Here is a 13,942-nt window from a genome sequence, read left to right on the forward strand (position 1 = left end):
CTGGGAATTGCTGAAGAACAATACCTTGTTCCCTAAGTCGATCAAAAACAGTTTGTTGCACCATATCATTCACTACATCTGCTGCAATCTGTGAGGCTATTTTACTTTACTTTCTTCAGTAATAGAGTATTGTATTTTATTACTTTGCTCATGCAAAACATTAAAACCTTCTTGTAACATATGAAATAGTTCATTTATTTCACTCCGTATAGTATGATGATCATTTCTGAGTTTCATCATTTCATCTTTTACAACAAAAAGTCCTTGGTAAGGATGTGGTACCTTATCGTGGTACCAAGGTTAAGTACTTTGTATTGTCGGAGGAAGCCACAAGTCAACGACGTTTTTCTTTTGGAAGACCCGTTGGCCCTTAGGCTACGGCGTTACACAACACCGGAGCCAGCCGTATCGTACTGGGGCAGAAATATATCCAAGAAGGTCCTGGGGCACGTGTCGACGTGCTATCAGCAGTATCACCCGCACCAGGTTGCTGCCGAGTGGTGTCTGATGTAGGGAAAAATCCCGGCCCTTCACTGCGAGGAATGCAGTGGAACTCAGCTGGACTTATCCAGGGCAAGAGGCTTGTTCTCCAGAAAAACCTTTCTTGAGGAGAATGTGACATTCTGCCTTCTAAGCGAGACGAAATCATCTTGTGCGGAAGTGTCGAGTTTCACAATCGCTGGTTACCAACATCATGGAGTGTCCCACCCCTCTAAAGGAGGCGGCGTTTTGATTCTTGTGCGTGAGGATCTGCCAGTAGAAGTAGGACTCACCGTAGTTGCAAGCATTGAGCATGCTCATGCAACGATCCACATGTCAGAAGGTCTGGCGCTCACAGTGACGTCATTATATTCTTCCCTCCGAAGAGATCATACACAACCTCGCAACTAGACACGCTTTTGACGACCAGCGGACCTCACCTCATTGGTGCAGATGCTAATGCGCATGCAATGGCATGGGATCGCGCTATCCCCCCTGATACCCTTGGCGATGTGCTAGTACAATGGTGCTTAGATAATGATTAGGTTATATTCACAACACTGGAGATTGCACTCGCCACACCACACGCCATGGTCCGTCCGCGCCAGATGTGACAATACCCCGAGAATGCCGTCTGGAGTCATGGACAGCATCTTTCTCCCCGGACAGCGATCATTACATCATCCTCTTCGACGTAGCAGTAGGGGATGATAATGAACCACTGCGGTTCCCTCGCCCTCGTGCGCCCATTTATGCATGGAAGAAAACGAAATGTTCTCGCTCTAGACAAATGTCAAACGCCCAGTGCAATAAATGTCTCAAAGAGAAAATGGGCGTTCACAAGAGAGAACGACTACTGACCTCCGCCATCCGTATTACAATAGCTGCGGCGGTTCCACGCGGGGGTCGAGATACTACTCCTTTTTGGACTCCAGAATTAAATGAAATCGAAAAGAAGATTTACAGTTGTAAACCCTCAGTCTCTCGAGACAGACTGGTAGCACGCGGAAGAGAAATGCCAAGACAAACATCCCATAAGAGATGGAAAGCCCTCTGTAATAACATGGCCGTGGCAGACGGCTGCTGTTGGAACATTTTGAAGAGGATTTACGCCCCACGCCCCCTCAGTTCCCCGGCGGTAAAGATTAATAATACGGTACTCACGGAAAATCAGAAAGCTAAGCACTTTATCCGCTTATATTCACGACGAGCTCAACGTCACCCACATTCCTACCCTCCACCACCCATTCCAGTAACCGATGCAGAAACCATACCCGTTACAGCGGCAGAACTGGAACGGGCACAGCGTCTACCTTCCTAAAGGGACGGCCGCAGGTCCCGACGGTATCTACGGTGGGGCACTTCAACACTTGGGACCTCGTGCCAAAGCAGAGACTCTTGCCCTCTTCAACGAGAGTCTCCGTACAGGCGTGGTTCCAGTCTCTTGGAAAGTAGACATCATTGTACCACTCCTTAAACCCAGAAAGAAAGTCACCGACTTGGATTCGTTCAGACCAGTGACCCTCACTAGTTGTCTGTCCAAATTAATGGAGTGGATCATTGCAGCGCGCATTAGAGATGTCATTGATACCAAACTGGCCCAGCAACAATCTGGATTTAGACCTGTTCACTCTACATTAGATCAACTATTACATCTACGCGCAGCCCTCACAAGACCCACCCCTGATTCACGTACAGGTGCAGTATTTGTAGATTACGCCAAACCTTTCGATACTGTAGACCATGATCGAATAGTTAGTGCGATGCGAGAGATGGATATCCCACCGCACATCATTCGATGGTCTGCATCTTTCCTGAAAGGACGCCAAGGCAGAGTACGAGTAAACAGTAAATCCTCTCTCCCCCAATGCTATTCCACCGCGGCGTGCCACAAGGAACAGTTCTCGGCCCACTTATGTTCATTATCGTCATGAACGCCCTAAGCAAACGATTATCCCAAGTTCCCTTATTATTTCATGGGTTTTTCGCCGATGATCTCACACCAGCAGTACGACACGCCAACCGAGACATCATAAACAGTACACTGCAACAAGGAATAAACGTAGTGGATGAATGGTCCAGGAACTATTTTATGGACATCAACGTGGACAAGACAAAATACACACTTTTTGGAACCTCCGACCCGAATCCCCTTTCTCTTAAACTACGCGGTATCCCCGTAGGCCCGGAGAAGGCACCTAAACTCTTAGGCATCACCTTCCAAAACCACCGAGGCATGTCTACCCATGCGGTTCAAACGAGACAGCGCATGAATTTTAGATTACTACAACTTGCAGCAATCTCCTCCACCACATGGGGAGCGAAGCGTGACGTCCTCCGAGCCTTCTACCTGACACCAGTTCAAGCCCAGACGTTTCTACGGTTTTGAGATCTGGTATTGGGATGCGGCTCCCACCTCACGCAAACTCCTCGATGCAGGACAGAAGAAAGCTTGCCGAACCATAGCAGGTATCCCATATGGATGTCGCTCCGCCGACGCACTACGTGAAGCCCGTCTTCTCCCATTAGAGATGACGGCCATGGTTCGGGACCTCAAATATTTAATGCGATGCCAAACACGAGGTGGATCCCTGAAAGAAAGTGCAGAACAAGTTTATCACGAAACCCATCCAGTACGAGAATTCTATGTACGCATCATGAAAATCTATCCAACACTTGTTATAGAGCCACGCGAGCCCACCTCTACTGACACCAACTCTACGGTTTGGTAAACGCGCTCGCTTCTTCACATCGCTGGAAAATGTCTCAGCTGATGACCCTGAAGAACAGAAAAGAGAAGCATCCGAGCGTTGGATAGCCCGTCACTTCCACCGTAAAGGCACAGAACCGCCGCCGCGTACCCATTATGAAATATGGACTGATGGCTCCGTATTTATCGGAGTTAAATCTGGAGCAGCAGCAATGGTATACAAAGATGGTAAGCTGCTCTGTACCACACATAGAGGCGCTGGCCCCCTAGCTTGCAGCTACACAGCCGAATCCGTAGCGCTATACGAAGGTTTACGGAGACTCCTCAAAATAATCCCCGCAAATAACCAAACGCCCTGCAGGGTCTCCATTTTCACGGACTCACTCTCTCTTCTCACGGCACTGGAAACAAGCCCACTGGCCGTAAAAGACCCAATACTACGGCTCCTGTGGAACCTAATACTTCAAGTGCAACGTCGCAAGGCCCGCATATGACTACAATTTATCTTTGGTCACTGCGGTGTAGTAAAAAATGAAAAAAGCGACACAGAAGCCAAACAAGCTGCAGCACTCCCACAAAGAACTGATACTTGGATCACAGATATAATAGCCTACGCTAAACGAATACTTAAAGGTGAGGATATTCCTCCTCCCTCCCATAGATCAAAAATCACGGGATCCTGGGACCCCACCAAAGATAATCCGGAACTTACTAGAGAAGAAGAAACAGCCTTAGCACGTTTTCGCAAAGGTGCTTCGCATCGCTATGGCTGGTTGATGCGAAAGATACAAACCCATATTCCCCCTGGTTGTCGATGGTGTAATCCCCAACAAGTCAGCACGCCGGCTCCCGTTACTCCACCTAGCCAAAAACGACCGCGCTATGCACTAAACAAAGTAACAGACCCCGCCGCATGCACCGAATGTGGGGGCACAGCACTAATGCAGGAGCGCCGCAGTACAACATATGGTCAACAAACACATGGGTTCAAGAGAGCCGGCGCGCTCTGGAAGATCAAATTCCCCCATGAGCCACCTCCGCCGGACATCCCGCTAGAACCTCCGCCACCTTCACAACCCCCACCTCCGGACACAACGTTACCCCGTCCCATTTCGCCTAAAGCAAAACTCCATCCGTTTGCCCGCAGTATGTGTAAACGAACATTTCCGCTTCAAAATGGATTAACGCACCGCCTTGGAAAAATGCACAATGTCACATGCCCTGTCCCAGAGAGAAAACGCCCGCGAGCCGAAGAACCGATTCCAGAAGAAGAATCAGCATTCCCCTGTGACAAATGTGATATGATAGCGCGATCTAAAACAGGTCTCAAAGCCCATATTAGAGCAAAACATCCTGAGAACCCCACAAAGGACGCACCTCGCCCTCAGCTCATCCCACAGCCTGCTTCACTACGATGCGAATTCTGCCTCCGCGACTTTGGCAACATTGGAGCTGTCGAATGCCACAAAAAGTTCAAACATCCACCTGGAACCCCAATTCTGTCAGCAACAATACAAGTAACGTTTCCGCGAAATAAGAAACGTCTGCGAGATACGTCGCCACCGGAGTGTGAGGACAGAGAAAAAGTCCAATGCGGAGTATGCCAGAAGTTCTACGCCCACCTAGACTCCCTCGTAATACACTGCAGAAAATTCCATGAAGGAGAGGGTCTACCCCAAAAATCGAATTCCACCAATGGGAAATACAAAACAACGAAAACAAGAGACCTTCCGGCATTAGTCTGTCCCACGTGTGGTCACCAATGTATGAGTAAGTCAGGCCTAACTCTACACCGAATGTCACGACACGGGTATCAACCTATTCGCGCGCACACCAGCCAACGTGACGAATGCGACGAAACAGCTCTGCATCTCTTGAGTTGCCCCGCTCTTCTTCCACTGCGAATGTAATTTGCGATAGTTGATGATGTACCCCTGATGAAACTATGTTTTTCTAAGCGGTTAGCACAGTTCCTTATTGCGGTGGAGCGGAACTACGCTATACCACAGTCTTCACCGCCAAGAGAAACCCTACACAGCCTACCTCATCCTCACCCCGTAAGGCCTCCCCACCTCTCCAAAATCAGCGACGAGCTCGAATATGGAAACCCTGATAGAAGAGTACGCTCAAGACGTCTGTCGCCGACCCAACAAACAACAAAATAAATAGGAGTTCATTGAGGCCAATCTATCACAAAAAAACCCAAAAATAACAAAAAAATTAATAACAAAAGGAGACCTGCGGACGGGTTCTGGGTAAGAACAGTGAGAGTAGAGAGATCTGGTTGGGTTTACTTGATCGGATCTCTCGTAGACTGGTTCTCTCGTATTGGAGCGGGCTACAACAAAAATAATATTACAAGAGCTTGAGGATCCTATAAAATGAAGGGATCTTCTTCTTCGGAGCCACTCGTAAGTCGGTAATTAGGTGCTCTACGGTATGCGGTTGATAGCCGTACCATTGGAGTAATATCCATAAAGACACGAAGAAGAGAAAGAAAAACGTGGTGGTGTGGTGTGTGAGGTACTTTTTGGGTAGGGGGATGTAAGGGGATATGTTTGATTGTACCCTCTTAATACACATCGGGGGTTGAAGTAAGTATGTCATTTTTTTTTAATTTGCGGATGATGTTGTGGGAGAAGAAGAGGCGAACCGGCATTCTGAGGGAAAAATAAAATAATAATAGTAAGGATAAATAAAGAGGTAATATGTGTGTGAGAGGGAGTAATTGTGTGTTGCCTCTGTTTGTAAAGAGTGGCATGGTATTACAGTGATGTATGCCGTCATTTTTGTTGTGGTTGTGGATGAGTGGGTTTTAGATTCCAATTGTGGTGTTGGTATAAATATTATGGTGATGCGTTGGTTTCTTTTCTTTTTCCCTTTGGAAGTGTGTTGATTATTGTACAGTCTCTTTGTTTTGCTGATTGTTTTGTGGTATTGTTATTGTATGCTGCCAGGCGCACACTGTGTTTTTGGTGTATTTTTGTTGTTATGAACTGCCTGGTAATGGTTTTATCATAATGAGAATACAGACACTTTGTGTATGAATACCGAGTAAAGGATATTGGAGTGTGTGTAGAGACGTTTATTTAATATTGTTTTGATACCATTTGTTTTCCACTTCTTCTAAATTCAAGGTGTTGTTTCAATATCTGTGTAACTCCGGGTGTGTTGTAGTGTGTGAGTGATTTATTTGTTGTTCCCCTCATTGGGTTGTCGTGTTTGATTGCTGTTGTGATGTGTGTTCTCTTTCTTTTTTTCTGTGTTGCTGTGTACTCTCTGCCTTGTGTGTGTTGATTGTGTGTCTCTTTTCTCTTTTTGCTCTTCTTTCTTGTTACCATGGATCCAAACAACCCACAGTGACAATCATGACAACGATGTTCGTCCGACTGCGCCATGTGATGTGCTTGTTGGTTGTTCTCCAGTGCTTGTCTGTATTGGTTCTCGCTCAGGGGGAAACGGGAGTTGCAACAGAGGATGCAAACAATAATATTGGGGTGGCCGTGTTGAACAAAAAAAAGGCGTGGGAGACGTATTTGGATATACCAAACTTCACCAAGGAGGATCTCGAGGGTGACGATTTTTTGGGGAAACCTGGAAACAAGGAGTTGAGGAATACAGTGTGGAATGCGTTGGTGGCCGTTAGGGAATCCGAGGTTCATTTTAAGAATGGAACGGCCTGTATGACCGAGTGGAAAAAGGTGGTTGAAGCAAATGAGAAGACGGTAAGGGATGCCGAGGACGCCACCAAAAAAATTGAGGGTCTTACCAAAAGTATTGGCGAGGTTGCGGATCGGGATGTCGTCGATGAAAGCGGGAGAAAAATACCATTAAGGCTGAAGAATACCTGCGAAAAAAAGAAGTTCGAAGATCTGCTTCAGGAAATACCAAAAGTACTGGGAGAGACAAAAGAGAAGGCGCCAACAGCAGAGGCGGTATTTAACATTGCCGATGCGAATCAAACGGAGGTCCTTTGTAAGGCCACGCGTTCTAATGTGGACGATGTTTTGAGGAATCTTGAACAGAAGATCGGTGGTATTGCTACTTTTGTGGGAGATTATGAAAGGAGTGATAAAGCAATGCTGGTGAAGAGGGCGGCCGAGGGAATTAACGCCACATTGCGAAATGTCACGGCACTAATTGACAATGTGACAGTTCAGGACAGATTTGCAGTGAGTAAGGCCAATGCACAGGTAGAGGAATGGAGGATGGCGTACGCAGAGCTTGCGTTTCTGGCGGAGTTGGGAAATGCGGATACGTCAGAGACCAAAGGGACATGTGAAGTGAAGGGAAAAGAGCCACAGTTTGGGGAAATACGGAAGCTTCTCCAGACACCAAAAAAGGAAATGGATGACGCCGTGAAAAAAGTGGAGGCAGTAGGGGAGGACAAAAAGAAGAAGTACGCTGCTGAGGTCAACAAGAGGGTGACGGAGGCAATCAAAAATATGACCACGGGTATGGAGAGGGAAAAGGAGAGGATTGCCCGAGAAAAGGCTCGAAGAGAGGAAGGGGCAAGAAGGGCTGCGGAAGAGGCCAGACGGAAGAGGGAAGAAGAAGAAAGAGCGAGAAAGGAAACGGTACAGAGGGCCAAGGAAAATGAAGCTAGAGAGGCAGAAAAGATGGCCAGGGAAAAGGAAGCGAGAGAGGCAGAAAAGAAGGCCAGGGAAAAAGAGGTGAGAGAGGCAGCAGAAAAGATCAGGGAGGAAGAAGCGAAACGGGCAGCAGAAAAGGCCAAGAAAAAGAAGGACGGTAGCAGCAGTCCTGCATTGGTGCACAGTTCCTTGATTCTTCTTGTTCTGTCTGTGTTGGGTTGCACTCTCGTTTGCTAATCGGTGTTCCCATGACACAGTTCCACAGTTAACCTTTGTTTGAGTGGATATGGATACATTGTAAGGGTGTTTTTATTTATTTTGTTTTCATTTTATTGTTTTTCCCCTTGTGTGTGTTCCATTATAATTTCATTTCACGTTATGTGCAGATGTGTGTTTCTCTTTTGCGTTTCCAATACACCTTGTGTGTATCTTGTGTGTTCATTTTTATGCAATGATTCTTTTTTTTCATTATATACAAACTGCTGCAGGGACATCAAGAATAAAGATATGGGCACGGCACGTTCAGTACACAATGATTTTCCATTGTTAACCTTGGGGTGGATTGGACTGTGTCCAGGCATCGCAGCCACGGTAGGTAATGAATTTCTTTTTTTTCTTTTACATCTTTGCTCTATTATTGTGTCTGCCTCACGCAGTCACTCTTTTTTACATTTTTATTTTCGTATAAAGATTGGTGGGTGTTTGAGTGTGCCCCTCTGTTGTGTGTTCCTTTGTGTGTTTGGGTTGCCACTCGCACCGCCCACGTAATGAAAACACATTTCTTTGTTCTCACCTTCTCTCTCGGTGGTATCACTCACGGCATTGCCACGAACATATTTCTGCCCTTGTGGTGTGTGTTGTGTGGCTTGCTTGGGTGACTGCAACCCGCAAGGAGGGACTGAGACCGTTCCACTTCGGCTTCACGTAATGGGTCTGTTTTTTTTTTTTTCTTTTTTGGGGTTGAGTTGATGTGCTGGTGTGGGTGATTGTTTTTCTCTGATGGGAGTGGTGCCTGTGATTATTGTATTGTGAGTGCTTTGTGTGCTGTTGGTATCCTGTTGTTGTTGTTCTTTTCTTGTGTTTTTCTTTTCCTCTCTGTAGGTGTGTGACTTAGTGTGTATTTTAGGGAATGCGGCAGTGCCTCTCTGACATGAGCATGTGAGACTGTCATTGTGTGTGTGTGTACACTGTGAATGGGAAGGACACCGTTGTGTTGCTGGACCACTCCACTGCGGTCTCTGTGGGGTTTGTGTGTAAGCGGCGTGCTTCGCTTAGGCGGGGCTCGGGGAGGGGCACTTTACGTCCCGAGGTGCTGAACCTTGAGGCCTGAAATATCTCATGCTCAGGGACTTTGAACCTGAGAGAAAAAAGAAGAGTGGGGATGAGGAGAAAAAAAGGATGAAACCCGGCAACCAGTCTACGCGCGCAATGCTCGAGGCTCGTTGTCGGGTTTTGCCCTTTTCTTTTTTTTATCCATCACCCCAAGAAGGGGGAGGAGGAGAACACGACCCCACAACCCAAGGCGGGCGGCCAACTTGTCAGCGTCTTGTGCGCAACAAGAAAAAGAGGGGTGGGGGTGGCTCCCGGGGGTTTTTCACTTATGAAATGAGTGGGGTTGGGCATAGTGGAAAACGCTTTGCTTTCCCTACTTCAACGCTGAGTAAGATGGGTTTGAAAGGTATTCCGCAAAGATGACCCTCCCCGTTCCCCTCATGACATGGTGTGGCCATGCAACCGCACCTTTTACCCGGAGGCACGGGGCGCAATGAAGAAAAAGAACAAGAGGGTGAGTCCTTCCTTCCCTATGGTAAAGGCAAAATATTCCATGATGGTGTTAAGGCGTTCCCCTACTGCCATGTGTAGTGTGAAAAGGAAATCCATGGGAAATGCAGAAAAGGAAAAATAAGCACGATAAGAACATTTCGTCCCATAAGAACATTTTCCCCCATAAGAACACATCGCCCCATAAGAACATATTGCCCCATAGGTGTTTTTGGTTTGTTGGCACCCCACCGCCTGCCCCACCACAACAATGTGTGAGGCATGTTTGGCTTCCCTGAATGGATGGAAGTGCATAGGCTGGGCGCCGCGATTGGACAGCCCCCATTGCCAAAGGCGAGCCGTGATTCACTTCAGAGGTCCACGCCACCTACCCCATGATGGTGGCAAAAAAAAAAGTTGAGGAGGGTACGGCACCCCGGGTTCCAGCGCCATCACTGATCGCCGTACTAACGAGGCCTGTGGCCGCTTAACTTCACAAATCGGACGGGATATGGTGCATTCGGCCAAGTATGGTCGTACACGATATACCCGCAATAGAACACATTATGCTCCCGGGGGGTGGTCCCGTGGTGCCCTTTCCAGTCCCACCTCCAGGGGTGAATTTTCAGTTTTGCGAGTGCCGTGCGTTTCCCGCCTCCGTGCTCTACTGGGCCTCGTTACGGTGGTATTGGGGCACATTTTCGCACACAAGCTAACCCTTGTAGGTGTTGGGTTGTTCCGGTGTTTTGGGTTGTGCCGGCCTGGTGGCGTCGCCGCCGCCGTCTGTCACAACTTTGGCCGGCTGGTGGCGCCGGGGTGGGGTGGCGGTTTTTCTGGTCGAAGCAGGCGGCCTCTACAACAGGAGTGCCCTTTTTGTTTTCTTGTTCTTGTGGTTGCGGTGCGCCGTGTGATTTTTTTCTAAGGATTTTTGGGTGCAGCGTTACTCCTGCGAGTCGCTTTTGGTGACACAAGTCCGGCGTCTATCTCTTTCTTCGTGTGGGGGTTCTATTGTTGAGGTGGGAAGGGATATGTTTGAGCGTACCTTAATTATCTACATCGTGAGAAGCTGTATGTGTGGGTGGAGATCGGTGAGAAGGAAAGGAGGCTCAGGGCGAAAGCAATAAGAGGGTGGGTGAATTGGTGTATGGGTTTTGTAATATTTGTGGTATGTGGGTTTTTTTTGTTTTGTTTCCCACGTCATTGTAATTTTTTTTTTCTTCTGTGGTCGCCTATACGTTAACGTACTGGTGTTGCGATGCGTGGGGGCGGGTTTTTGCGTCGAGTGATTTTTGCCAACCCCAGGACTTGTTATGTTGTGTTTTTTGTCTTCAGTGCCAAATGAGTTCCTTATTCTCTTTTTTTTTCTGGTGTCCACAGGTTCAATCAACCTAAAGAGAGAGTAAAAACAACGATGTTCGTCCACCTTCGACGCGTGGTGTATCTGTTGGTGCTTTTGCAATGTTGTTCGAGTATGGCATGTGCAAGTGATGGTGAACCTCAGGAAGCCAAAGTTCACGAAAATCTGGAAAAGGCGTTGAAGAACGGGCTGACCGATGCATATACAAAGTTTATGGATGGTAGTGGTTGTTTTTCTGCTTGGAAAGATGTGGTGGAGGATTGCAGGAGTAAAACTGGGGAGGCCGTGTCTGCAGCAAAGAAGACCGAGGAAAGTGTTCATAAAATCAAAGAGATAAGGGATGGAGTGTCTACGTCTTCTGAGGATGGTTCCACGGCTTGTATGGAATATAAAGCAGCAGTACAGGAGGCAAATGACACGATGAAAGCCACTGTTGAGGCAATCGAGAAGATGACTTCGTCAGTCCAGGATACAAGAAAGGTGGAAGGAGTGTGTTTGAGTACAGTTAACGTTTGGACAGAGGAAGGGAGGCGATTTAACGAGAGCAAAAATTATTTTTCCGTATTACTTGGGGAAAAAAAAATAGTTAAGACGGACGAGAGAATGATTCTCGCTATAAACAGCACTGCGATAAGCGATGAATTAACTTTTCTCGTTGGAAATCTCTCTGCATATAGAGCAAATAGCAGTTTCGTCACAAGGGATACTGGATCACTCGATGCGGTGAAGACGGCGTTAAATGGTGCGGTTGAAGAACTTCGGCAGCGGAAAAGCGCACTCGGTAGTAAGTCGGGGGGTAAGTGTGCTGAGATCAAACAACAGATCGAGGATACCACGATGGTGGGAGAAACAAAGAAGAAGGAGATCGAGAAGACACTGGAAAAAAGAACATTTCCCAGTTTATACGGGTCACTTCCCCAGCACGTAAAAACGAAAATTGAGACGGCAAAGACCTCAACAAAAGTGACTTTGGCGGTGGAGATGGAGATTAAAGTAAACAAGATGGTTGAAGAAGAAAAGGCAAGAAGGAAAGAAGCCGAGAGACAGGAGAAAGAAAGGCAAAAGGAACTGGAAGAAGAACAGAAGCGACTTGCACAAGCACAAAAAGAAGCCGAGGAAGAAGAGGCGAGGAAGATTGTAGCACAAAAAGAAGCCGAGAAGGAAGAGGCGAGGAAGATTGAGGCACAAAAAGAAGCCAAGAAAGAAGAGGCGAGGAGGGTTGAAGCAGAAAAGGAAAGGACGAGGATAGCCGAGGTAGCGAACCGGGCGAAGGAGGAAGAGGACAAAAAGGTCACTGATGATAATGTAAGAAAGGCCAAAGAAACACTAGCGAAAAAACCCTTAAAGGGGACGGATGGCACCAAGAATCCGGCATTGGTTCCCCTTCCAATGATGCTTTTTCTCTTGTATGTGTTGGGTTGCACTCTCGTGTGCTGATCGTTGTTCCCATGACACAGTTGCATAGTTAACAGTCTTTGTTTGAGTGGATATGGATGCATTGTAAGAGCATTGTTCTTTTTATTGGATTTTAATGCTTTTTTTTTCTTTTTCAGTTCGATAAATCTCTTGTTTGCATTTTTTTTTATGCTGAACAAATCGATTGGACTCCCTATGGCACTCATCACATGACAAACCATCATTTTGTGAGGGGAGTGTCCTCTTTGTTTGTTGGCATTATTATCTGGGCTCTGATTTGCCGCCATTTACTGTGCTCGCCTGGTGATGTGTGTGTGTGTGTGTCGCGTGATATTACTAACTATTGCTTTTACCCATGGGAATGGGATGCAATTCCAATGTGTTGTAATTGCTGTGACTGAAATGTGAAGAATGGCAGGAGGTTCAAGACACACAAACACACACACTACCAACCCTCCTTCTCTTTGTGTGTGTGTCTGTGTGGACTGTCATCATGTGTGCATCATTCCCATTGCTCGCCCTGTGCGAAAGGCACACAAACCTACTGCAGTGAATTGTGTTCTTGCCTCCTGAACATATTCACATGGTGATTACGGCTTTCTTTTTGTTTTGTTTTCATTTTATTGTTTTATCCTTTGTGTGTGTTTCATTATAATTTCGTTGCACATTGTGTGCATCTGTGTGTTTCTCTTTTGCGTTTCCCATACACCTTGTGTATCTTGTGTGTTCATTTTTATGGAATGATTCTTTCATTATATACAAACTGCTGCAGGGACATCAAGAATAAAGATATGGGTACAGCATGTTCAGTACACAATGATTTTCCGTTGTTAACCTTGGGGAGGATTGGACTGTGTCCAGGCATCGCAGTCACATTAAGTAATGAATTTCTTTTTTTCTTTTACATCTTTGCTTTATTATTGTGTCTGCCTCACGCAGTCACTCTTTTTTTTTTTTACATTTTTACTTCGGTATAAAGATTGGTGGGTGTTTGAGTGTGTCCCTCCGTTGTGTGTTCTTTTGTGTGTTTAGGTTGCTACTCCACACCGCCTACGTAATGAGAACACATTTCTTTGTTCTTACCTTTACTCTCTCGGTGTTGTCACTCACGGCATTGTCACGAACATATTTCCTCCCTTGTGGTGTGTGTTGTTTGGCTTGCTTGAGTGACTGCAGCCTGCGGGGAAGATGGACTAAGACTGTTCCGTTTCGGCTTCACGTAATGGGTTTTTTTTTTTCTTTTTTGGGGTTGAGTTGATGTGCTGGTGTGGGTGATTGTTTTTCTCTGATGGGAGTGGTGCCTGTGATTATTGTGTTGTGAGTGCTTTGTGTGCTGTTGGTATCCTGTTGTTGTTGTTCTTTTCTTGTGTTTTTCTGTTCCTCTCTGTAGGTGTGTGATTTGGTGGACATTTTAGGGAATGCGGTAATGCTTCTCTGACATTGTCATGTGAGACTGTCATTGTGTGTGTGTGTGCAGTGTGAGTGGGAAGGATACCGTTGTGTTGCTGGACCACTCCACTGCGGCCTCTGTGGGGTTTGTGTGTGAGCGGCATGCTTCGCTTCGGCGGGGCTCGGGGAGGGGCACTTTACGTCCCGAGGCGCTGAACCTTGAGGCCTGAAATATCA

The 13,942-nt window shown here is 46.8% G+C and overlaps 8 protein-coding genes across 8 annotated transcripts; all 8 read left to right on the plus strand.

Moving 5' to 3' along the window:
* Positions 1 to 213: 213 nt before the first annotated feature.
* TM35_000041140 (uncharacterized protein) lies at positions 214 to 513 on the plus strand (the record flags this gene model as incomplete). Its single annotated transcript, XM_029022308.1, has 1 exon — positions 214 to 513. One exon carries the CDS (start codon positions 214 to 216, stop codon positions 511 to 513), a length of 300 nt encoding a protein of 99 aa, XP_028885966.1.
* A 757-nt stretch (positions 514 to 1,270) lies between these two features.
* TM35_000041150 (uncharacterized protein) lies at positions 1,271 to 1,801 on the plus strand (the record flags this gene model as incomplete). The annotated part of the gene is made up of 1 exon (XM_029022309.1): positions 1,271 to 1,801. The coding sequence occupies one exon, from the start codon at positions 1,271 to 1,273 to the stop codon at positions 1,799 to 1,801; it is 531 nt and encodes a 176-aa protein (XP_028885967.1).
* A 226-nt stretch (positions 1,802 to 2,027) lies between these two features.
* On the plus strand, positions 2,028 to 2,414 carry TM35_000041160 (Tbingi protein; the record flags this gene model as incomplete). Its single annotated transcript, XM_029022310.1, has 1 exon — positions 2,028 to 2,414. The coding sequence occupies one exon, from the start codon at positions 2,028 to 2,030 to the stop codon at positions 2,412 to 2,414; it is 387 nt and encodes a 128-aa protein (XP_028885968.1).
* A 1,552-nt stretch (positions 2,415 to 3,966) lies between these two features.
* Positions 3,967 to 5,100, plus strand: TM35_000041170 (uncharacterized protein; the record flags this gene model as incomplete). The annotated part of the gene is made up of 1 exon (XM_029022311.1): positions 3,967 to 5,100. The coding sequence occupies one exon, from the start codon at positions 3,967 to 3,969 to the stop codon at positions 5,098 to 5,100; it is 1,134 nt and encodes a 377-aa protein (XP_028885969.1).
* A 1,458-nt stretch (positions 5,101 to 6,558) lies between these two features.
* TM35_000041180 (uncharacterized protein) lies at positions 6,559 to 8,019 on the plus strand (the record flags this gene model as incomplete). The annotated part of the gene is made up of 1 exon (XM_029022312.1): positions 6,559 to 8,019. One exon carries the CDS (start codon positions 6,559 to 6,561, stop codon positions 8,017 to 8,019), a length of 1,461 nt encoding a protein of 486 aa, XP_028885970.1.
* A 1,101-nt stretch (positions 8,020 to 9,120) lies between these two features.
* Positions 9,121 to 9,477, plus strand: TM35_000041190 (uncharacterized protein; the record flags this gene model as incomplete). Its single annotated transcript, XM_029022313.1, has 1 exon — positions 9,121 to 9,477. One exon carries the CDS (start codon positions 9,121 to 9,123, stop codon positions 9,475 to 9,477), a length of 357 nt encoding a protein of 118 aa, XP_028885971.1.
* A 577-nt stretch (positions 9,478 to 10,054) lies between these two features.
* Positions 10,055 to 10,465, plus strand: TM35_000041200 (uncharacterized protein; the record flags this gene model as incomplete). The annotated part of the gene is made up of 1 exon (XM_029022314.1): positions 10,055 to 10,465. The coding sequence occupies one exon, from the start codon at positions 10,055 to 10,057 to the stop codon at positions 10,463 to 10,465; it is 411 nt and encodes a 136-aa protein (XP_028885972.1).
* Positions 10,466 to 11,014: 549 nt separating this feature from the next.
* TM35_000041210 (uncharacterized protein) lies at positions 11,015 to 12,337 on the plus strand (the record flags this gene model as incomplete). Its single annotated transcript, XM_029022315.1, has 1 exon — positions 11,015 to 12,337. The coding sequence occupies one exon, from the start codon at positions 11,015 to 11,017 to the stop codon at positions 12,335 to 12,337; it is 1,323 nt and encodes a 440-aa protein (XP_028885973.1).
* Positions 12,338 to 13,942: the final 1,605 nt, after the last annotated feature.

Source organism: Trypanosoma theileri (genome assembly GCF_002087225.1).
Source record: "Trypanosoma theileri isolate Edinburgh chromosome Unknown TM35_Tth_4_V1, whole genome shotgun sequence".
Taxonomy (NCBI): domain Eukaryota; phylum Euglenozoa; class Kinetoplastea; order Trypanosomatida; family Trypanosomatidae; genus Trypanosoma; species Trypanosoma theileri.